This window comes from Coregonus lavaretus (genome assembly GCF_964263955.1).
Source record: "Coregonus lavaretus genome assembly, contig: HAP1_SCAFFOLD_413, whole genome shotgun sequence".
Classification (NCBI taxonomy): Eukaryota; Metazoa; Chordata; class Actinopteri; order Salmoniformes; family Salmonidae; genus Coregonus; species Coregonus lavaretus.
Window position 1 is genome coordinate 281,360 of NW_028164202.1, and position 25,134 is coordinate 306,493.

Consider the following 25,134-nt stretch of genomic DNA (forward strand, 5'->3'; position numbering starts at 1 on the left):
GGTAGTGTCTGCTACCATCTCTCTCTCTCTCTGGTAGTGTGTGCTACCATCTCTCTCTCTCTCTGGTAGTGTGTGCTACCATCTCTCTCTCTGGTAGTGTGTGCTACCATCTCTCTCTCTGGTAGTGTGTGCTACCATCTCTCTCTCTGGTAGTGTGTGCTACCATCTCTCTCTCTCTCTGGTAGTGTGTGCTACCATCTCTCTCTCTCTCTGGTAGTGTCTGCTACCATCTCTCTCTCTCTCTGGTAGTGTCTGCTACCATCTCTCTCTCTGGTAGTGTGTGCTACCATCTCTCTCTCTGGTAGTGTGTGCTACCATCTCTCTCTCTGGTAGTGTGTGCTACCATCTCTCTCTCTGGTAGTGTGTGCTACCATCTCTCTCTCTGGTAGTGTGTGCTACCATCTCTCTCTCTGGTAGTGTGTGCTACCATCTCTCCCTCTGGTAGTGTGTGCTACCATCTCTCCCTCTGGTAGTGTGTGCTACCATCTCTCTCTCTGGTAGTGTGTGCTACCATCTCTCCCTCTGGTAGTGTCTGCTACCATCTCTCTCTCTGGTAGTGTGTGCTACCATCTCTTCCTCTGGTAGTGTCTGCTACCATCTCTCTCTGGTAGTGTGTGCTACCATCTCTCTCTGGTAGTGTGTGCTACCATCTCTCCCTCTGGTAGTGTGTGCTACCATCTCTCCCTCTGGTAGTGTCTGCTACCATCTCTCCCTCTGGTAGTGTCTGCTACCATCTCTCCCTCTGGTAGTGTCTGCTACCATCTCTCTCTCTGGTAGTGTGTGCTACCATCTCTCTCTCTGGTAGTGTGTGCTACCATCTCTCCCTCTGGTAGTGTCTGCTACCATCTCTCCCTCTGGTAGTGTGTGCTACCATCTCTCTCTCTGGTAGTGTGTGCTACCATCTCTCCCTCTGGTAGTGTCTGCTACCATCTCTCTCTGGTAGTGTGTGCTACCATCTCTCTCTGGTAGTGTGTGCTACCATCTCTCTCTGGTAGTGTCTGCTACCATCTCTCTCTCTGGTAGTGTCTGCTACCATCTCTCTCTCTCTGGTAGTGTGTGCTACCATCTCTCTCTCTCTCTGGTAGTGTGTGCTACCATCTCTCTCTCTCTCTGGTAGTGTGTGCTACCATCTCTCTCTCTCTGGTAGTGTTGTAACGGTTTTGACTTGAGGCATTTATAGGGGTGCCAGGTAGGTTGTGCCTACCAGAGAAAGCATAGGTTTCTCCTTTTAGTTCGGGAGGGAATGAGTCCCATCTGGTCCGTCAAGTCACACCAATACAAAGGACTTATGTAAAAGTCAAGATGGAAATATACTTTTCATAAACCCCTAAAAACCTTGGAAAGAACTTCAAACAAGTGTATACTTTTGCTTGGTTGTATTCACAACATAAATGATCACACCCACCCACACACAACAATATAACAAATCAATGCACTTATGTTCATTTAGAAATGTCCTGTACCTCGGGCATAAAAAGAGTCCAGCCCGGTAAATAAGTTCCGTGGCTCAAGTGCCCTTAGTCCCGCAACGCTTGTCCGTAGCATAAACCCAGTATATTCATACCCTCAAAATAACACTTATTTTGTAACACAACTATAAAGCGTATCAAAGACTACCCAAAGAATAATACGTCCTCACAACTACATAAATCACAGTATACATCACCCCCAAACAAAGGAAATACCGTATACAAAAAGTTGTAGTCAGTCGGTCAGTCAGACAATCCGCCAACAGCCCTCCAGCGGAGGAAAGGCCACGAAAACCAACGGAGAGTTGTAGTCCACAGCGCACAGAGTGGATCCAATCCTGGGTAAACTCGCTTTAAGGCCACAAAACACACTGTAAGGCAACCAAACAAACGTCATGGCGAAGCTTCATGAACTGAAGGTAGTACACATCCTCCTTCAGGTCTCAATCACAACTTCTCTTTTGCGCAGCTGATGCTGGCTATTTAATGGGGAATTAAAGGGGAAGCGCCCTATTAGAAGGAGAAGCCTTGAGACGGTTCAGAAATATTCAGGGCCGTCACAGTGTGTGCTACCATCTCTCTCTCTGGTAGTGTCTGCTACCATCTCTCTCTCTCTCTGGTAGTGTGTGCTACCATCTCTCTCTGGTAGTGTCTGCTACCATCTCTCTCTCTCTCTGGTAGTGTGTGCTACCATATCTCTCTCTCTGGTAGTGTCTGCTACCATCTCTCTCTCTGGTAGTGTCTGCTACCATCTCTCTCTCTCTCTGGTAGTGTGTGCTACCATCTCTCTCTCTGGTAGTGTCTGCTACCATCTCTCTCTCTGGTAGTGTCTGCTACCATCTCTCTCTCTCTCTGATAGTGTGTGCTACCATCTCTCTCTGGTAGTGTCTGCTACCATCTCTCTCTCTGGTAGTGTCTGCTACCATCTCTCTCTCTGGTAGTGTCTGCTACCATCTCTCTCTGGTAGTGTGTGCTACCATCTCTCTCTCTGGTAGTGTGTGCTACCATCTCTCTCTCTGGTAGTGTGTGCTACCATCTCTCTCTCTGGTAGTGTGTGCTACCATCTCTCTCTCTGGTAGTGTGTGCTACCATCTCTCTCTCTGGTAGTGTGTGTGCTACCATCTCTCTCTCTGGTAGTGTGTGTGCTACCATCTCTCTCTCTCTGGTAGTGTGTGCTACCATCTCTCTCTCTGGTAGTGTGTGCTACCATCTCTCTCTCTGGTAGTGTGTGTGCTACCATCTCTCTCTCTCTGGTAGTGTGTGCTACCATCTCTCTCTCTGGTAGTGTGTGCTACCATCTCTCTCTCTGGTAGTGTGTGCTACCATCTCTCTCTCTGGTAGTGTGTGCTACCATCTCTCTCTCTGGTAGTGTGTGCTACCATCTCTCTCTCTGGTAGTGTGTGCTACCATCTCTCTCTCTGGTAGTGTGTGCTACCATCTCTCTCTCTGGTAGTGTGTGCTACCATCTCTCTCTCTGGTAGTGTGTGCTACCATCTCTCCCTCTGGTAGTGTGTGCTACCATCTCTCCCTCTGGTAGTGTGTGCTACCATCTCTCTCTCTGGTAGTGTGTGCTACCATCTCTCCCTCTGGTAGTGTGTGCTACCATCTCTCTCTCTGGTAGTGTGTGCTACCATCTCTCCCTCTGGTAGTGTCTGCTACCATCTCTCTCTGGTAGTGTGTGCTACCATCTCTCTCTGGTAGTGTGTGCTACCATCTCTCCCTCTGGTAGTGTGTGCTACCATCTCTCCCTCTGGTAGTGTCTGCTACCATCTCTCCCTCTGGTAGTGTCTGCTACCATCTCTCTCTCTGGTTGTGTGTGCTACCATCTCTCTCTCTGGTAGTGTGTGCTACCATCTCTCCCTCTGGTAGTGTCTGCTACCATCTCTCTCTCTGGTAGTGTGTGCTACCATCTCTCTCTCTGGTAGTGTGTGCTACCATCTCTCCCTCTGGTAGTGTCTGCTACCATCTCTCTCTCTGGTAGTGTGTGCTACCATCTCTCCCTCTGGTAGTGTCTGCTACCATCTCTCTCTCTGGTAGTGTCTGCTACCATCTCTCTCTCTGGTAGTGTGTGCTACCATCTCTCTCTCTGGTAGTGTGTGCTACCATCTCTCTCTCTGGTAGTGTCTGCTACCATCTCTCTCTCTGGTAGTGTCTGCTACCATCTCTCCCTCTGGTAGTGTCTGCTACCATCTCTCTCTGGTAGTGTGTGCTACCATCTCTCTCTGGTAGTGTCTGCTACCATCTCTCTCTCTGGTAGTGTGTGCTACCATCTCTCTCTCTGGTAGTGTGTGCTACCATCTCTCTCTCTGGTAGTGTGTGCTACCATCTCTCTCTCTGGTAGTGTGTGCTACCATCTCTCTCTCTGGTAGTGTGTGCTACAATCTCTCTCTAGTAGCTTGGTGTGACAGTGGGCAGGGCTTGGTGTGTCAGGAGGCAGGGCTTGGTGTGTCAGGGGGCAGGGCTTGGTGTGTCAGGGGGCAGGGCTTGGTGTGTCAGGGGGCAGGGCTTGGTGTGTCAGGGGGCAGGGCTTGGTGTGTCAGGGGGCAGGGCTTGGTGTGACAGGGGGCAGGGCTTGGTGTGACAGGGGGCAGGGCTTGGTGTGACAGGGGGCAGGGCTTGGTGTGACAGGGGGCAGGGCTTGGTGTGACAGGGGGCAGGGCTTGGTGTGACAGGGGGCAGGGCTTGGTGTGACAGGGGGCAGGGCTTGGTGTGACAGGGGGCAGGGCTTGGTGTGTCAGGGGGCAGGGCTTGGTGTGACAGGGGGCAGGGCTTGGTGTGTCAGGGGGCAGGGCTTGGTGTGTCAGGGGGCAGGGCTTGGTGTGGTTAGCAGCATGCACCAGGAGGGGAGGGAGAAAGATCACTCCAGTGGCAAACAGAGTAAACTATAAAAACGGACATTACACGCGCTGGAGATGCAGATCACATTTAACAAACCAAACATTGAAATAGCGTTCTAGAAGTAATAACCCAAACCGGTCCATGCATCAATATTGGTATAAAATAAAAGGTGGTCTACCGCCCAGCCCTACTACAGTACAGGCCTCCATTTACATGTTAGTCATTTAGCAGACGCTCTTATCCAGAGCGACTTACAGTTAGTGAGTGCATACATTATTTATTTTTTTATACTGGCCCCCCGTGGGAAACGAACCCACAACCTTGGCGTTGCAAACGCCATGCTCTACCAACTGAGCCAAATCCCTGCCGGCCATTCCCTCCCCTACCCTGGACGACGCTGGGCCAATTGTGCGCCGCCCCCATGGGTCTCCCGGTCGCGGCCGGCTACGACAGAGCCTGGATTCCAACCAGGATCTCTAGTGGCACAGCTAGCACTGCGATGCAGTGCCTTAGACCACTGCGCCTCCAGACAGACTTCCTGTATACACCAACAACCCCTATGCTCCTCCTCAACTCAATCCTGTGTAGACTTGGCTACTCTTTATACTGTGGTGAAGAAGTTATGGCATCTTTTGGATTACATCAATTAAGACATCCGCAGATCCAGCAGACAAGCTTCCACTGTCATTTCATGTGTTTTCTGGAGCCATATCACAGTGTGAGGCAGGGGTAACAGAACCACACCGCTAGCTGTTACCAGCCCTCTGAACCACACCGCTAGCTGTTACCAGCCCTCTGAACCACACCGCTAGCTGTTACCAGCCCTCTGAACCACACCGCTAGCTGTTACCAGCCCTCTGAACCACACCGCTAGCTGTTACCAGCCCTCTGAACCACACCGCTAGCTGTTACCAGCCCTCTGAACCACACCGCTAGCTGTTACCAATCAATCAATCAATCAATTTTATTTTATATAGCCCTTCGTACATCAGCTGATATCTCGAAGTGCTGTACAGAAACCCAGCCTAAAACCCCAAACAGCTAGTAATGCAGGTGTAGAAGCACGGTGGCTAGGAAAAACTCCCTAGAAAGGCCAAAACCTAGGAAGAAACCTAGAGAGGAACCAGGCTATGAGGGGTGGCCAGTCCTCTTCTGGCTGTGCCGGGTGGAGATTATAACAGAACCATGCTAAGATGTTCAAAAATGTTCATAAGTGACAAGCATGGTCAAATAATAATCAGGAATAAATCTCAGTTGGCTTTTCATAGCCGATCATTAAGAGTTGAAAACAGCAGGTCTGGGACAGGTAGGGGTTCCATAACCGCAGGCAGAACAGTTGAAACTGGAATAGCAGCAAGGCCAGGCGGACTGGGGACAGCAAGGAGTCACCACGGCCGGTAGTCCCGACGTATGGTCCTAGGGCTCAGGTCTCTCAGTTGGCTTTTCATAGCCGATCATTAAGAGTTGAAAACAGCAGGTCTGGGACAGGTAGGGGTTTCGTAACCGCAGGCAGAACAGTTGAAACTGGAATAGCAGCAAGGCCAGGCGGACTGGGGACAGCAAGGTGTCATCATGCCCGGTAGTCCTGACGTATGGTCCTAGGGCTCAGGTTCTCAGAGAGAAAGAGAGAACGAGAGAATTAGAGAGAGCATACTTAAATTCACACAGGACACTGGATAAGACAGGAGAAGTACTCCAGGTATAACCAACTAACCCCAGCCCCCCGACACATAAACTACTGCAGCATAAATACTGGAGGCTGAGACAGGAGCGGTCCGGAGACACTGTGGCCCCATCCGAAGAAACCCCCGGACAGGGCCAAACAGGAAGGATATAACCCCACCCACTCTGCCAAAGCACAGCCCCCGCACCACTAGAGGGATATCCTCAACCACCAACTTACAATCCTGAGACAAGGCCGAGTATAGCCCACAGAGGTCTCCACCACAGCACAAACCAAGGGGGGGCGCCAACCCAGACAGGAAGATCACGTCAGTAACTCAACCCACTCAAGTGACGCACCCCTCCTAGGGACGGCATGAAAGAGCACCAGCAAGCCAGTGACTCAGCCCCTGTAACAGGGTTAGAGGCAGAGAACCCCAGTGGAGAGAGGGGAACCGGCCTGGCAGAGACAGCAAGGGCTGTTCGTTGCTCCAGAGCCTTTCCGTTCACCTTCACACTCCTGGGCCAGACTACACTCAATCATAAGACCTACTGAAGAGATAAGTCTTCAGTAAAGACTTAAAGGTTGAGACCGAGTCTGCGTCTCTCACATGGGTAGGCAAACTGTTCCATAAAAATGGAGATCTATAGGAGAAAGCCCTGCCTCCCGCTGTTTGCTTAGAAATTCTAGGGACAATTAGGAGGCCTGCGTCTTGTGACCGTAGCGTACGTATTGGTATGTACGGCAGGACCAACTCGGAAAGATAGGTAGGAGCAAGCCCATGTAACGCTTTATAGGTTAACAGTAAAACCTTGAAATCAGCCCTTGCCTTAACAGGAAGCCAGTGTAGGGAAGCTAGCACTGGAGTAATATGATCAAATTTCTTGGTTCTAGTCAGGATTCTAGCAGCCGTATTTAGCACTAACTGAAGTTTATTTAGTGCTTTATCCGGGTAGCCGGAAAGTAGATGGGTCATACCAGCCCTCTGAACCACACCGCTAGCTGTTACCAGCCCTCTGAACCACACCGCTAGCTGTTACCAGCCCTCTGAACCACACCGCTAGCTGTTACCAGCCCTCTGAACCACACCGCTAGCTGTTACCAGCCCTCTGAACCACACCGCTAGCTGTTACCAGCCCTCTGAACCACACCGCTAGCTGTTACCAGCCCTCTGAACCACACCGCTAGCTGTTACCAGCCCTCTGAACCACACCGCTAGCTGTTACCAGCCCTCTGAACCACACCGCTAGCTGTTACCAGCCCTCTGAACCACTCCGCTAGCTGTTACCAGCCCTCTGAACCACTCCGCTAGCTGACACCAGCCCTCTGAACCACACCGTTAGCTGTTACCAGCCCTCTGAACCACACCGCTAGCTGTTACCAGCCCTCTGAACCACTCCGCTAGCTGACACCAGCCCTCTGAACCACACCGCTAGCTGTTACCAGCCCTCTGAAGCACTCCGCTAGCTGTGATTTGAAAATGAGATCGCGATAGAAACAAATGGCCTTGGTCCATAGAACCAGGGTTATGTCAGTAACCTCCGCTAGCTGCTAGCTGCGGTTGTAATAAACAGAGTTTATGCTTCCGTTTTCTTCCTACAAATTTGGCTCCATCTTTTGAACGGTTTAAGCTAGAAAATATTATGACCCATCACTGAAAGAGAAGACTCTCAGAATGTTTCCCTCTACAATGCCCACAGGACAGGACCAGGCCAGAATGTTTCCCTCTACAATGCCCACAGGACAGGACCAGGCCAGAATGTTTCCCTCTACAAGCCCCACAGGACAGGACCAGGCCAGAATGTTTCCCTCTACAATGCCCACAGGACAGGACCAGGCCAGAATGTTTCCCTCTACAATGCCCACAGGACAGGACCAGGCCAGAATGTTTCCCTCTACAATGCCCACAGGACAGGACCAGGCCAGAATGTTTCCCTCTACAATGCCCACAGGACAGGACCAGGCCAGAATGTTTCCCTCTACAATGCCCACAGGACAGGACCAGGCCAGAATGTTTCCCTCTACAATGCCCACAGGACAGGACCAGGCCAGAATGTTTCCCTCTACAATGCCCACAGGACAGGACCAGGCCAGAATGTTTCCCTCTACAATGCCCACAGGACAGGACCAGGCCAGAATGCTTCCCTCTACAATGCCCACAGGACAGGACCAGGCCAGAATGTTTCCCTCTACAATGCCCACAGGACAGGACCAGGCCAGAATGTTTCCCTCTACAATGCCCACAGGACAGGACCAGGCCAGAATGTTTCCCTCTACAATGCCCACAGGACAGGACCAGGCCAGAATGTTTCCCTCTACAATGCCCACAGGACAGGACCAGGCCAGAATGTTTCCCTCTACAATGCCCACAGGACAGGACCAGGCCAGAATGTTTCCCTCTACAATGCCCACAGGACAGGACCAGGCCAGAATGTTTCCCTCTACAATTCCCACAGGACAGGACCAGGCCAGAATGTTTCCCTCTACAATGCCCACAGGACAGGACCAGGCCAGAATGTTTCCCTCTACAATGCCCACAGGACAGGACCAGGCCAGAATGTTTCCCTCTACAATGCCCACAGGACAGGACCAGGCCAGAATGTTTCCCTCTACAATGCCCACAGGACAGGACCAGGCCAGAATGTTTCCCTCTACAATGCCCACAGGACAGGACCAGGCCAGAATGTTTCCCTCTACAATGCCCACAGGACAGGACCAGGCCAGAATGTTTCCCTCTACAATGCCCACAGGACAGGACCAGGCCAGAATGTTTCCCTCTACAAGCCAAAAAAGTTTAGGAACCCCTGCTGTAGTGCCTAGTTAACAGGATCCGGTCCTGCCTAGTTAACAGGATCCGGTCCTGCCTAGTTAACAGGATCCGGTCCTGCCTAGTTAACAGGATCCAGTCCTGCCTAGTTAACAGGATCCAGTCCTGCCTAGTTAACAGGATCCGGTCCTGCCTAGTTAACAGGATCCGGTCCTGCCTAGTTAACAGGATCCGGTCCTGCCTAGTTAACAGGATCCAGTCCTGCCTAGTTAACAGGATCCAGTCCTGCCTAGTTAACAGGATCCAGTCCTGCCTAGTTAACAGGATCCAGTCCTGCCTAGTTAACAGGATCCAGTCCTGCCTAGTTAACAGGATCCAGTCCTGCCTAGTTAACAGGATCCAGTCCTGGTCCCGTGTACCTCTAGTGGTGTGGATTACACACCTGACTACATGTTCCAAAACACACACACACACACACACACACACACACACACACACACACACACACACACACACCTGGTTGGCTAGCACAAAAGGGGACTTATCACAGGGCTTACCGGCCTTCTCCTCGCCAACAGCCACCTCGGCTAAGTAGCGGTAGTAATCTCCTTTCATTTTCAGATAGAAGACTTTGCTCTCGGCTGGAGTAGCATTGGGGATGAGGAACTTGTCCAGAAGACCCTGTAGAGAGAGCGAGACAGAAGAGCGTTTGTTAGAAATATGCAAATAACCGCCACACTCAGTTATTTACATGTGAATTGTTAGCACCAGCCCTGGGTAAGGTGACCAATAGTACAAAGACGGACAACGTCGATGGTTTGGCTCTGAAGGCTGGCTCATTCAGACAGGAAACAATCAATGACTTGCTTCCAATCATAATGGTCAAGAATTGGAATATTCCCTCATCAGGGACCACCGAGTGGGTAAGAGAGGAGAGGCTGATGTCCCAGTGACCTGCCTCTCTCCTCCTCTCCTCTCCAGTGTAATTGGCTCAGTGTGCTTGGTTAGCTCTAGTCTACAGCACAGCACACTCATTTGCAGCTCTGCTGACTACCATCAACGTTTTTCTCTGGTTGTACTGGCAGGTCCAGACCCCAGAACCAAGGTTTCACCTAACAGTGTACTGGCAGGTCCAGACCCCAGAACCAGTTTCTCTAGAGATAAAATCAGATCAAGCCGTGTGATGTAGTAGAGAGTTGTAGTTTCCAGCCGTGTGATGTAGTAGAGAGTTGTAGTTTCCAGCCGTGTGATGTAGTAGAGAGTTGTAGTTTCCAGCCGTGTGATGTAGTAGAGAGTTGTAGTTTCCAGCCGTGTGATGTAGTAGAGAGTTGTAGTTTCCAGCCGTGTGATGTAGTAGAGAGTTGTAGTTTCCAGCCGTGTGATGTAGTAGGGAGTTGTAGTTTCCAGCCGTGTGATGTAGTAGAGAGTTGTAGTTTCCAGCCGTGTGATGTAGTAGAGAGTTGTAGTTTCCAGCCGTGTGATGTAGTAGAGAGTTGTAGTTTCCAGCCGTGTGATGTAGTAGAGAGTTGTAGTTTCCAGCCGTGTGATGTAGTAGAGAGTTGTAGTTTCCAGCCGTGTGATGTAGTAGAGAGTTGTAGTTTCCAGCCGTGTGATGTAGTAGAGAGTTGTAGTTTCCAGCCGTGTGATGTAGTAGAGAGTTGTAGTTTCCAGCCGTGTGATGTAGTAGAGAGTTGTAGTTTCCAGCCGTGTGATGTAGTAGAGAGTTGTAGTTTCCAGCCGTGTGATGTAGTAGAGAGTTGTAGTTTCCAGCCGTGTGATGTAGTAGAGAGTTGTAGTTTCCAGCCGTGTGATGTAGTAGAGAGTTGTAGTTTCCAGCCGTGTGATGTAGTAGAGAGTTGTAGTTTCCAGCCGTGTGATGTAGTAGAGAGTTGTAGTTTCCAGCCGTGTGATGTAGTAGAGAGTTGTAGTTTCCAGCCGTGTGATGTAGTAGAGAGTTGTAGTTTCCAGCCGTGTGATGTAGTAGAGAGTTGTAGTTTCCAGCCGTGTGATGTAGTAGAGAGTTGTAGTTTCCAGCCGTGTGATGTAGTAGAGAGTTGTAGTTTCCAGCCGTGTGATGTAGTAGAGAGTTGTAGTTTCCAGCCGTGTGATGTAGTAGAGAGTTGTAGTTTCCAGCCGTGTGATGTAGTAGCGAGTTGTAGTTTCCAACAGGCCAATATTCTACATAGTGTATTCAGACCCCTTGACTTTTTTCACATTTTGTTACATTACAGCGTCTTCAAAAATTGATTAAATTGTTTTTCCCCCCTCATCAATCTATACACAATACCCCATAATGACAATGCAAAAACAGGTGTATAGAAATGTTTGTAAATGTATAAAAAATTTAAATAACTGAAATATTATGTTTACATAAGTACTCAGACCCTTTACTCAGTACTTTGTTGAAGCACCTTTGGCAGCGATTACAGCCTCAAGTCGTCTTGGGTATGACACTACAAGCTTGGCATACCTGTATTTGGGGAGTTTCTCTCATTCTTCTCTGCAGATCCTCTCAAGCTCTGTCAGGTTGAATGGTTGGAGCGTCGCTGCACAGCTATTTTCAGGTCTCTCCAGAGATGTTAGATTGTGTTCAAATCTGGGCTCTGGCTGGGCCACTTAAGGACAGAGACTTGTCCCGAAACCACTCCTGCGTTGTCTTGGCTGTGTGCTTAGGGTCATTGTCCTGTTGGAAGGTGAACCTTCGCCCCCAGTCTGAGGACCTGAGCGCTCTGGAGCAGGTTTTCATCAAGGATCTCTCAGTACTTTGCTCCGTTCATCTTTCCCTCGATCCTGACTAGTTTCCCAGTCCCTGCCGCTGAAAAACATCCCCACAGCATGATGCTGCCACCACCATGCTTCACCGTAGGGATGTAGCCCTCTACATGATCATCATCAGACTCTTCATCAACCATCTCCCTGACCACCTTCCTCTGATCAGCCATGAAGTATCCCCTCCATCTTTGGAGGATGCATGTACTCAAAACACTTGGCCTCTATTGGTTGACCTAACTATAGTTAGGATACTCATGATGTTTGAGATGATTAAAAGCGCTAAAGAAATGTAATATATTATTATTTATTATGAGTATTACATTTTCTGTATTAATACTATGAGGTAATGCTTCTTCCTGTATTAATACTATGAGGTAATGCTTCTTCCTGTATTAATACTATAAGATAATGCTTTTTCCTGTATTAATACTATGGTGTGATGCTTCTTCCTGTATTAATACTATGAGGTAATGCTTCTTCCTGTATTAATACTATAAGGTAATGCTTCTTCCTGTATTAATACTACAAGGCAATGCTTCTTCCTGTATTAATAATATAAGGTAATGCTTCTTCCTGTATTAATACTATGAGGTAATGCTTCTTCCTGTATTAATACACTGCTCAAAAAAATAAAGGGAACACTTAAACAACACATCCTAGATCTGAATGAATAAAATAATCTTATTAAATACTTTTTTCTTTACATAGTTGAATGTGCTGACAACAAAATCATACAAAAATTATCAATGGAAATCAAATTTATCAACCCATGGAGGTCTGAATTTGGAGTCACCCTCAAAATTAAAGTGGAAAACCACACTACAGGCTGATCCAACTTTGATGTAATGTCCTTAAAACAAGTCAAAATGAGGCTCAGTAGTGTGTGTGGCCTCCACGTGCCTGTATGACCTCCCTACAACGCCTGGGCATGCTCCTGATGAGGTGGCGGATGGTCTCCTGAGGGATCTCCTCCCAGACCTGGACTAAAGCATCCGCCAACTCCTGGACAGTCTGTGGTGCAACGTGGCATTGGTGGATGGAGCGAGACATGATGTCCCAGATGTGCTCAATTGGATTCAGGTCTGGGGAACGGGCGGGCCAGTCCATAGCATCAATGCCTTCCTCTTGCAGGAACTGCTGACACACTCCAGCCACATGAGGTCTAGCATTGTCTTGCATTAGGAGGAACCCAGGGCCAACCGCACCAGCATATGGTCTCACAAGGGGTCTGAGGATCTCATCTCGGTACCTAATGGCAGTCAGGCTACCTCTAGCGAGCACATGGAGGGCTGTGCGGCCCCCCAAAGAAATGCCACCCCACACCATGACTGACCCACCGCTAAACCGGTCATGCTGGAGGATGTTGCAGGCAGCAGAATGTTCTCCACGGCGTCTCCAGACTCTGTCACGTCTGTCACGTGCTCAGTGTGAACCTGCTTTCATCTATGAAGAGCACAGGGCGCCAGTGGCGAATTTGCCAATCTTGGTGTTCTCTGGCAAATGCCAAACGTCCTGCACGGTGTTGGGCTGTAAGCACAACCCCAACCTGTGGACGTCGGGCCCTCATACCACCCTCATGGAGTCTGTTTCTGACCGTTTGAGCAGACACATGCACATTTGTGGCCTGCTGGAGGTCAATTTGCAGGGCTCTGGCAGTGCTCCTCCTGCTCCTCCTTGCACAAAGGCGGAGGTAGCGGTCCTGCTGCTGGGTTGTTGCCCTCCTACGGCCTCCTCCACGTCTCCTGATGTACTGGCCTGTCTCCTGGTAGCGCCTCCATGCTCTGGACACTACGCTGACAGACACAGCAAACCTTCTTGCCACAGCTCGCATTGATGTGCCATCCTGGATGAGCTGGACTACCTGAGCCACTTGTGTGGGTTGTAGACTCCGTCTCATGCTACCACTAGAGTGAAAGCACCGCCAGCATTCAAAAGTGACCAAAACATCAGCCAGGAAGCATAGGAACTGAGAAGTGGTCTGTGGTCACCACCTGCAGAACCACTTCTTTATTGGGGGTGTCTTGCTAATTGCCTATAATTTCCACCTGTTGTCTATTCCATTTGCACAACAGCATGTGAAATTGATTGTCAATCAGTGTTGCTTCCTAAGTGGACAGTTTGATTTCACAGAAGTGTGATTGACTTGGAGTTACATTGTGTTGTTTAAGTGTTCCCTTAAATTCTTTGAGCAGTGTACTATGAGGTAATGCTTCTTCCTGTATTAATACTATGAGGTAATGCTTCTTCCTATATTAATACTATAAGGTAATGCTTCTTCCCGTATTAATACTATGAGGTAATGCTTCTTCCTGTATTAATACTATGAGGTAATGCTTCTTCCTGTATTAATACTATGAGGTAATGCTTCTTCCTGTATTAATACTACGAGGTAATGCTTCTTCCTGTATTAATACTACAAGGTAATGCTTCTTCCTGTATTAATACTACAAGGCAATGCTTCTTCCTGTATTAATACTATAAGGTAATGCTTCTTCCTGTATTAATACTATGAGGTAATGCTTCTTCCTGTATTAATACTATGAGGTAATGCGTCTTCCTGTATTAATACTATAAGGTAATGCTTCTTCCTGTATTAATACTATAAGGTAATGCTTCTTCCTGTATTAATACTATGAGGTAATGCTTCTTCCTGTATTAATACTATGAGGTAATGCTTCTTCCTGTATTAATACTATGAGGTAATGCTTCTTCCTGTATTAATACTATGAGGTAATGCTTCTTCCTGTATTAATACTACGAGGTAATGCTTCTTCCTGTATTAATACTACAAGGTAATGCTTCTTCCTGTATTAATACTACAAGGCAATGCTTCTTCCTGTATTAATACTATAAGGTAATGCTTCTTCCTGTATTAATACTATGAGGTAATGCTTCTTCCTGTATTAATACTATGAGGTAATGCGTCTTCCTGTATTAATACTATGAGGTAATGCTTCTTCCTGTATTAATACTATAAGGTAATGCTTCTTCCTGTATTAATACTATGAGGTAATGCTTCTTCCTGTATTAATACTATGAGGTAATGCGTCTTCCTGTATTAATACTATAAGGTAATGCTTCTTCCTGTATTAATACTATAAGGTAATGCTTCTTCCTGTATTAATACTATGAGGTAATGCTTCTTCCTGTATTAATACTATGAGGTAATGCTTCTTCCTGTATTAATACTATAAGGTAATGCTTCTTCCTGTATTAATACGATAAGGTAATGCGTCTTCCTGTATTAATACTATGGGGTAATGCTTCTTCCTGTATTAATACTATAAGGTAATGCTTCTTCCTGTATTAATACTATGAGGTAATGCTTCTTCCTGTATTAATACTATAAGGTAATGCTTATTCCTGTATTAATACTATAAGGTAATGCTTCTGCCTGTATTAATACTATGAGGTAATGCTTCTTCCTGTATTAATACTATGAGGTAATGCTTCTTCCTGTATTAATACTATAATGTAATGCTTCTGCCTGTATTAATACTACAAGGTAATGCTTCTTCCTGTATTAATACTATGAGGTAATGCTTCTTCCTGTATTAATACTATAAGGTAATGCTTCTTCCTGTATTAATACTATAAGGTCATGCTTTTTCCTGTATTAATACTATGAGGTAATGCTTCTTCCTGTATTAATACTATAAGGTAATGTTTCTTCCTGTATTAATACTATAAGGTAATGCTTCTTCCTGTATTAATACTATGAGGTAATGCTTTTTCCTGTATTAATACTATAAGGTAATGCTTCTTCCTGTATTAATACTATAAGGTAATGTTTCTTCCTGTATTAATACTATAAGGTAATGCTTCTTCCTGTAGTGTACTGGTACCACACATTCTAATCTCCTGGGAAATGCACTGAACCACTTGACTGACTCCTCTTGAACAGGGTTTCCCAAACTCGGTCCTGCCCCCCTCCCCCCCCCCCCGTACACGTTTTAGTTTTTGCCCTAGCACCACACAGCTGATTCAAATAATCAAAGCTTGATGATGAGTTGGTTATTTGAATCAGCTGTGTAGTGCTAGGGGCAACAACCAAAACATGCACCCAGGGGACGTCTCTCTCTCACCTGAGACACTTGTCCCTGTCAGAGTGTCTCTACAACGGGACAGAGATGAGGAATGGAATAATGAGCTGAATGAGGTCCTGGGTACTGGCTGACAGCTGATTACTGACAGAACTGGACCAGGGCCAGGCACAGGCAGGAAAACCTCAATCATTACAGGATAAGGGGAGGGGCAAGGTTTGGGGGGAGAGCCCCCTGTTGTAGCACCTCCTCAATAAATGGACAGTTGATGGATAGCAAATTATATGGCATTTTGAAGGATGAAAGCTCACTATGGGTCAAGCCACCTAAAACACTTAGCATCATATCTGATGGGGATTTAGTAGCTGTAGAACCTATAGTCTAGTCCTCCTTCCTACGGTCTGGGTGAAAGACGGGTAGCATCAGAGGACATAAAGCACGAATGGCCGGAGACCCCCACACAGAGAGACTATGCTTCTCATAGAGACCCCCACACAGAGAGACTATGCCTCTCATAGAGACCCCCACACAGAGAGACTATGCCTCTCATAGAGACCCCCACACAGAGACAGACTATGCCTCTCATAGAGACCCCCACACAGAGACAGACTATGCCTCTCATAGAGACCCCCACACAGAGACAGACTATGCTTCTCATAGAGACCCCCACACAGAGACAGACTATGCCTCTCATAGAGACCCCCACACAGAGACAGACAGTAGTCTTACCAGCACATCATTACAGATCTCCTTCAGTTCCTTCTCTATCTTCTCTCTGTACTCCTTGGCCATGGCCTGCTTCTTCTCACTACCCTCAGTCTTCTGCTCGATGCTGGACACCACCCTCCAGGAGGAGCGCCGGGCCCCCACCACGTTCTTATAGGCCACGGAGAGGAGGTTCCGCTCCTCGTTGGACAACTGGGTGCCCTCCTCCGTTACAGCCTTCATGGAGGCCGCCATATCATCGTAGCGCTCGGCCTGCTCCGCCAGCTTAGCCTTCTGGACCAGCTCCTTCTGAACCACCTCGCTCTTGTCAACCATGGCTACTCAGGACTGAGGAGAGAGAAGAAGAAGACATGTCAACCATGGTTACTAGGGACTGAGGAGGGAGAAGAAGAAACATGTCAACCATGGTTACTAGGGACTGAGGAGGGAGAAGAAACATGTCAACCATGGTTACTAGGGACTGAGGAGGGAGAAGAAGAAAACATGTCAACCATGGTTACTAGGGACTGAGGAGGGAGAAGAAGAAAACATGTCAACCATGGTTACTAGGGACTGAGGAGGGAGAAGAAGAAAACATGTCAACCATGGTTACTAGGGACTGAGGAGGGAGAAGAAGAAACATGTCAACCATGGTTACTAGGGACTGAGGAGGGAGAAGAAGAAGACATGTCAACCATGGTTACTAGGGACTGAGGAGGGAGAAGAAGAAACATGTCAACCATGGTTACTAGGGACTGAGGAGGGAGAAGAAGAAGACATGTCAACCATGGTTACTAGGGACTGAGGAGGGAGAAGAAGAAACATGTCAACCATGGTTACTAGGGACTGAGGAGGGAGAAGAAGAAGACATGTCAACCATGGTTACTAGGGACTGAGGAGGGAGAAGAAGAAACATGTCAACCATGGTTACTAGGGACTGAGGAGGGAGAAGAAGAAGACATGTCAACCATGGCTACTCAGGACTGAGGAGGGAGAAGAAGAAGACATGTCAACCATGGCTACTCAGGACTGAGGAGGGAGAAGAAGAAGACATGTCAACCATGGTTACTAGGGACTGAGGAGGGAGAAGAAGAAGACATGTCAACCATGGTTACTAGGGACTGAGGAGAGAGAAGAAGAAGACATGTCAACCATGGCTACTCAGGACTGAGGAGGGAGAAGAAGAAGACATGTCAACCATGGTTACTAGGGACTGAGGAGGGAGAAGAAGAAACATGTCAACCATGGTTACTAGGGACTGAGGAGGGAGAAGAAGAAAACATGTCAACCATGGTTACTAGGGACTGAGGAGGGAGAAGAAGAAACATGTCAACCATGGTTACTAGGGACTGAGGAGGGAGAAGAAGAAACATGTCAACCATGGTTACTAGGGACTGAGGAGGGAGAAGAAGAAGACATGTCAACCATGGTTACTAGGGACTGAGGAGGGAGAAGAAGAAAACATGTCAACCATGGTTACTAGGGACTGAGGAGGGAGAAGAAGAAGACATGTCAACCATGGTTACTAGGGACTGAGGAGGGAGAAGAAGAAGACATGTCAACCATGGCTACTCAGGACTGAGGAGGGAGAAGAAGAAGACATGTCAACCATGGCTACTCAGGACTGAGGAGGGAGAAGAAGAAGACATGTCAACCATGGTTACTAGGGACTGAGGAGGGAGAAGAAGAAGACATGTCAACCATGGCTACTCAGGACTGAGGAGGGAGAAGAAGAAGACATGTCAACCATGGTTACTAGGGACTGAGGAGGGAGAAGAAGAAACATGTCAACCATGGTTACTAGGGACTGAGGAGGGAGAAGAAGAAACATGTCAACCATGGTTACTAGGGACTGAGGAGGGAGAAGAAGAAAACATGTCAACCATGGTTACTAGGGACTGAGGAGGGAGAAGAAGAAAACATGTCAACCATGGTTACTAGGGACTGAGGAGGGAGAAGAAGAAGACATGTCAACCATGGTTACTAGGGACTGAGGAGGGAGAAGAAGAAAACATGTCAACCATGGTTACTAGGGACTGAGGAGGGAGAAGAAGAAAACATGTCAACCATGGTTACTAGGGACTGAGGAGGGAGAAGAAGAAACATGTAAACCATGGTTACTAGGGACTGAGGGGGGAGAAGAAGAAACATGTCAACCATGGTTACTAGGGACTGAGGAGGGAGAAGAAAACATGTCAACCATGGTCACTAGGGACTGAGAAGAAGAAAACATGTCAGCCATGGAGAGGGACATCTTGGAATAACAGGGTTATAACACACTGTCAGACAACAGAAAAGACATGGTTACTCAGAAGAGGAGAGAGAAATGTTGCCATGACATGTTGCTGGAAGGCTGCTACACTTGATACAATACAGGGGAACACAGGGTCAAGCCGCAGTGGAGCGCACCTGGATGGAGAGCAAGTTGTGTGTTAAGTGTCTTGCTCAAGTAAGAACTCATAGGCTCAGGGTCATTTCTGATAATAAAACAAGTACCAGAAAAAGTTACAATATCACTCTGGTAAATGTAGTGAACAGTTTCTTCCTAGTAATTTAGAAACTAAAGTGAAGTGCGTTTTCATCCACAATGTAACAAAATGGTCCACAGAGCAGAAACCAGGGCCTACCCAAACAGACAGTAGTGAGAGAAGTACTACACTGGGGGGGGGTATCCGACGACAACATCTTCTTTAGTGTGAATGAATCAATAACCTACATCCGCTGGTACCATGAAGAACGGCCCACGGGTCTACTGACAGCACTGATGTTTACCATGCTCAATCAATCCCAGATTTTCCATTCCAGCATGTACATGTAGACAAGCCTGGTGTACTGTGGCTTGGGGTCACGACACATGCACTGTGGATTTCCGCTAACATGCATGGAGCCTTCGCACTGGAAACATTATCCAGGAAAGACTTAATGTGGATGGTATGCAATACACACCAGTGAAATCACGCTAGCCTGGGGCTGGGCTGCCTGGTTCCTACCGTGTAAAGAAAAACGCGGATGTGCATTCACTCCCTGCCATGCCACACCCATTTGTACCTGTTGTAATGATTAGCATAGAACAGACGGGGCTGGCTAGCATTTACATACTGTACAATTCATGTACTTTTAGTTAGCTACATTGAATGTGCAATGGATTTAACGTTAGATTGATTAATCGCCGAGCTAACTATAATCGCCAATGGGAGCATAACGAGCGAAATGCTATCGCCCCGCCTTAAAATGACAACTGTTTTACTATTGTTGCTCATCCGGAAATTACTAGCGAACCCGGCATTCCGCACAATCAAACGTGCATGTGACATAGCTTGTTAACATTAGCTACGATCGATCAAAATGAGAGGGTAGAAACAGCAAGATTAGTTAGCTACTTTATTTATACGAGTTAGCTAGCTAACAAGGCCGCTAAATAAGTTATCCATGCGAGTAAAGTGTTGGCTGTGACTGACTTGTTAGCTAGGTCGTGACCTGCCTCCAAGTCCTAATTTAGGCGGCTAGAAACCTTCAAAAACCGACGTGAATTTTTCCTATTTATTCCAACTACCCATTTTTTACATTTCGAATACTGTTGTGTGTCAGCAAATGGCGAATACTGGGTCCAAGGACGGTTTAACTTGAGTTAACTACGGAACTAGTGCCGACCAAGCCCATTTGGAATAAACTCTGTTGGTCTAGCCTGGCTTGTTGCCTTGCTAGATGTCTGCTATTGCTAACCAAATTCGATATATTAGCTAGCAGTTGGTAGAGCATGGCGCTTGTAACGTCGGGGTTGTGGGTTCGATTCCCACGGGGGTCCAGTATGAAAAATGTATGCACTCATTAACTGTAAGTCGCTCTGGATAAGAGCGTCTGCTAAATAACTAAAATAAAGTAAAAAACATGCATTGTCGATTATCACATTAGGTAAAAACGCCTTCAAAAGGTTAACTAATTGAAGCCAACTCGAAACATGACAGGATGTACAAAAAGCTGGCCTAGCGCTAAAAAAAACCCAGAAACAAAACAGCTAGCTATTGTTCTTGGTCGGCTAGTTACATTCCTAACGAACATTTAGTAGCTGGCTAACCGGAGCTCTACCGTTACACATACTACGCGCTACTTTCCCCCAGTAAGCCCCGTTAAACACACAACAGAAAACATTTCTAAACCTGAATCTGTCATTACTGTAAGGAAGAACCGCCTCTTACCTGAGCGCTAAGGGATAGTGGTGTTCTCGGTCTAGCTAGCTAGCTACGTTACACGGCTGATTCTCTCACTGAGCGCTAAGGGATAGTGGTGTTCTCGGTCTAGCTAGCTAGCTACGTTACACCGCTGATTCTCTCACTGAGCGCTAAGGGATAGTGGTGTTCTCGGTCTAGCTAGCTAGCTACGTTACACCGCTGATTCTCTCACTGAGCGCTAAGGGATAGTGGTGTTCTCGGTCTAGCTAGCTAGCTACGTTACACGGCTGATTCTCTCACTGAGCGCTAAGGGATAGTGGTGTTCTCGGTCTAGCTAGCTAGCTACGTTACACGGCTGATTCTCTCACTGAGCGCTAAGGGATAGTGGTGTTCTCGGTCTAGCTAGCTAGCTACGTTACACGGCTGATTCTCTCACTGAGCGCTAAGGGATAGTGGTGTTCTCGGTCTAGCTAGCTAGCTACGTTACACCGCTGATTCTCTCACTGAGCGCTAAGGGATAGTGGTGTTCTCGGTCTAGCTAGCTAGCTACGTTACACGGCTGATTCTCTCACTGAGTGCTAAGGGATAGTGGTGTTCTCGGTCTAGCTAGCTAGCTACGTTACACGGCTGATTCTCTCACTGAGCGCTAAGGGATAGTGGTGTTCTCGGTCTAGCTAGCTAGCTACGTTACACGGCTGATTCTCTCACTGAGCGCTAAGGGATAGTGGTGTTCTCGGTCTAGCTAGCTAGCTACGTTACACCGCTGATTCTCTCACTGAGCGCTAAGGGATAGTGGTGTTCTCGGTCTAGCTAGCTAGCTACGTTACACGGCTGATTCTCTCACAACCCGTCTGAGTGCTAAGGGATAGTGGTGTTCTCGGTCTAGCTAGCTAGCTACGTTACACGGCTGATTCTCTCACTGAGTGCTAAGGGATAGTGGTGTTCTCGGTCTAGCTAGCTAGCTACGTTACACCGCTGATTCTCTCACAACCCGTCTGAGCGCTAAGGGATAGTGGTGTTCTCGGTCTAGCTAGCTAGCTACGTTACACGGCTGATTCTCTCACTGAGCGCTAAGGGATAGTGGTGTTCTCGGTCTAGCTAGCTAGCTACGTTACACGGCTGATTCTCTCACTGAGCGCTAAGGGATAGTGGTATTCTCGGTCTAGCTAGCTAGCTACGTTACACCGCTGATTCTCTCACAACCCGTCTGAATGTAATCCACGGGGTTTCCCTCCAATTACACCCCACAAGCAGGGAGGGGTCGTCACTAGTTACCACATCCACGAAGTCATAATTATGGCTAATCCCCGCCTATTTCTACAAGTTATCTTCTTAAAATCTGATTTTAACCCTAACTTTAACCACTCTGCTAACATTATGCCTTAACCTTTTAAATGAAGACCAAAAGGAACATTTTGGTGTTCATGAATTACGATATAGCCAATTGTGACTTTACTGGCTGTGGTAACTAGTGACAACAAGCCGGGAGGGGTGACGTCAAAGGATACCATGGCAACCCGTGATTGACGTGATGGTTTATCGATTGTTCGATGAAAAACTCCTTTATCAGGAAGAGGTGGAGGGCGCGCTTTCAGAAAATGTTGTTTTTGCAACCTATTTAAAATATTATAAAAATGTACTTCTATACCCTACCTATAATAAAGGCCTGAGAGACCGTGATTGATTATCCCAGCACTACCACCTACATAGCGATTTGGGGGAACAGTCTGAATGGGGCGTAAACCAGTTACAGGTAAAAATTTCCGAATCTTCTATGGTGAACAAACATGCGGTATTGACAGACTAATACATGTAGGTAATTTGACTAATACATGTAGGTAATTTGACTAATACATGTAGGTAATTTGACTAATACATGTAGGTAATTTGACTAATACATGTAGGTAATTTGACTAATACATGTAGGTAATTTGACTAATGCATGTAGGTAATTTGACTAATACATGTAGGTAATTTGACTAATACATGTAGGTAATTTGACTAATACATGTAGGTAATTTGACTAATACATGTAGGTAATTTGACTAATACATGTAGGTAATTTGACTAATACATGTAGGTAATTTGACTAATACGTGTAGGTAATTTGACTAATACATGTAGGTAATTTGACTAATACATGTAGGTAATTTGACTAATACGTGTAGGTAATTTGACTAATACATGTAGGTAATTTGACTAATACATGTAGGTAATTTGACTAATACATGTAGGTAATTTGACTAATACATGTAGGTAATTTGACTAATACGTGTAGGTAATTTGACTAATACGTGTAGGTAATTTGACTAATACATGTAGGTAATTTGACTAATACATGTAGGTAATTTGACTAATGCATGTAGGTCATTTGACTAATACATGTAGGTAATTTGACTAATACATGTAGGTAATTTGACTAATACATGTAGGTAATTTGACTAATACATGTAGGTAATTTGACTAATACATGTAGGTAATTTGACTAATACGTGTAGGTAATTTGACTAATACATGTAGGTAATTTGACTAATACATGTAGGTAATTTGACTAATGCATGTAGGTCATTTGACTAATACATGTAGGTAATTTGACTAATACATGTAGGTAATTTGACTAATACATGTAGGTAATTTGACTAATACATGTAGGTAATTTGACTAATACATGTAGGTAATTTGACTAATACATGTAGGTAATTTGTGAGTGTGTTTGAGGACATCACAAACGACCTAACTCCAACACAGAACACAGAGCTTGCCTGATAGAAGGTCTATTTCTGTTCTCCATCCAGTTTCCATGGGGAAAGTGGTTCTATTTTTAACTAGTCACATGTTCTCCCCTAAGACTGTGATATTAAGCGGGTAACCTATTTAAGGGAAGATCTCTTACTGATAGTTCAGTTTCAGACTGACAGACAGACAGACAGACAGACAGACAGACAGACAGACAGACAGACAGACAGACAGACAGACAGACAGACCTACAGACAGACAGACACAGACACAGATTACTTTGAGTGTCAACATCAATTAAACCTTACATTGTACTGGAAAGGGCTGTGGCCAGGAGTGGTTTTGAGATTTGAGATAGAGGAAGAGTGAGTGAGTCAGTGTGTGTTTCACACACACACACACACACACACACACACACACACACACACACACACACACACATACATAAACACACACACACACACACACACACACACACACACACACACACACACACACACACACACACACACACACACACACACACACACACACACACACACACACACACACACACAGTCTTGTATAGCTAACCTTGTGGGGACACACAATTCAATCCCATTCAAAATCCTATTTTCCCTAACCCCTAAACCTAACCCTAACCTTAACCCCAAAACCTAACCTTAACCCTAACCCTAACTCTTAACCCTAAAACTAACCCTAATTCTAACCCTAACTCTAATTCTAACCATAACCCTAAACCCACTAGAAATAGCATTTGACCTTGTGGGGACTAACACAAGTTAGTTTTTGTTTGTTTACTATTCTTGTGGGGACTTCTGATCAAGTATAGTTAAACACGTCCACACACACACACACAGGAGTAGTGAGTGACGCTCTGACAAAAGTAACAACTCGCTGAGATTCCCATGGTGTTTGTGATAGATAGAGAGAGAGAGAGAGAGAGAGAGAGAGAAGTGTGTGGGAGAGAGAGAGAAAGAGAGAGAGAGAAGTGTGTGGGAGAGAGAGAGAAAGAGAGAGAGAGAGAGAGAGAGAGAGAGAGAGAAGTGTGTGGGAGAGAGAGAAAGAGAGAGAGAGAGAGAGAGAGAGAGAGAGAGAGAGAGAGAAAGAGATATAGGGAGATAGAGGGAGGGAGAGAGAGAGAGAGAGAGAGAGAGATAACCATTGAACGGTGTGTTTCTCTAAACCCGTCTGTCCAGTTCCTCTGTAGGTCTATAGAACAGTACAGACAAGGTATGTTGTGTCAGCAACCTATTTACCATCTAGAGTCCTGAGGCTTTACCACTAGAAGAAACAGATTGAAGATTTACATTTAACCAGTCAGGATTTCTTTATTTTCTTCTAGAAAAATATATTTGATGATCATCTCTAAAGAGATGATGAGATAAGCGGGAAAAGTGAAATTACGCATGAAAAAACCTAATTATCAGCTGTTGTTAGTCAGTGTTATTCTGAACAGTAGATATTCTTATCCTAGCCTGGAACCTCAATTGATCTGGTGGTGAAACAGAGCATACAGGTTAGGATTCCAGGCTATGCCTGTTGTGACCATGATGGGTGACTAACTAGAGGAGTCATTAACTGGGATGAGCTCTGGGAGACTCACTATCGTGTGGAAGTGATAAGGGACTATGACTCAGTGCAGAAAAGGGCCCAGTCCCTAATGGCACCCAATTCCCTTTATAGTGCACTACTTTGACCAGGGCCCACATGGCAAAAGTAGTGCACTATTTATGAAATAGGGTGCCGTTCAGGATACAGCCAAGGTCCACAAGTAATGATAAAGAGTGAGGACTCATCTCAGTGTCACAAACTCACAGTGCCTCTACAGGGAATTCAGGATATTACTGCCGGGAGTAGTAGCAGCAGCTATGAATGGTCACAGCCATGCATGTACTTGGCATGGGAACAAGTGATGGCTTGAAAACGCTCCTGTTTGATCTCTACATTTGGAAGCATCATTTGAATTGGT

General features: G+C 46.5%; 1 protein-coding gene across 4 annotated transcripts in view; it reads right to left on the reverse strand.

Annotated features, from left to right (window-relative positions):
• The window catches only part of LOC311117331 (14-3-3 protein beta/alpha-A-like), a 33,853-nt gene extending 12,183 nt beyond the window's left edge, over positions 1-21,670 (reverse strand). For 3 of the 4 annotated variants that reach the window (XR_014611596.1, XR_014611597.1, XM_084192293.1), the window contains exons 1-3: positions 20,454-21,670; positions 16,282-16,605; positions 9,295-9,418 (exon numbers count right to left, since the gene is read on the reverse strand). Coding sequence is in view for 2 of the 4 variants with exons in the window: in XM_084192293.1 (XP_084048419.1) it covers positions 9,295-9,418; positions 16,282-16,593 (436 nt within the window). In the remaining 2 variants the exon portion in view is untranslated. Of the gene's footprint in view, positions 1-9,294; positions 9,419-16,281; positions 16,606-19,029; positions 19,893-20,453 lie in introns of those variants that run through there. The other variant, XM_084192294.1, reaches the window with a different exon arrangement.
• Positions 21,671-25,134: the final 3,464 nt, after the last annotated feature.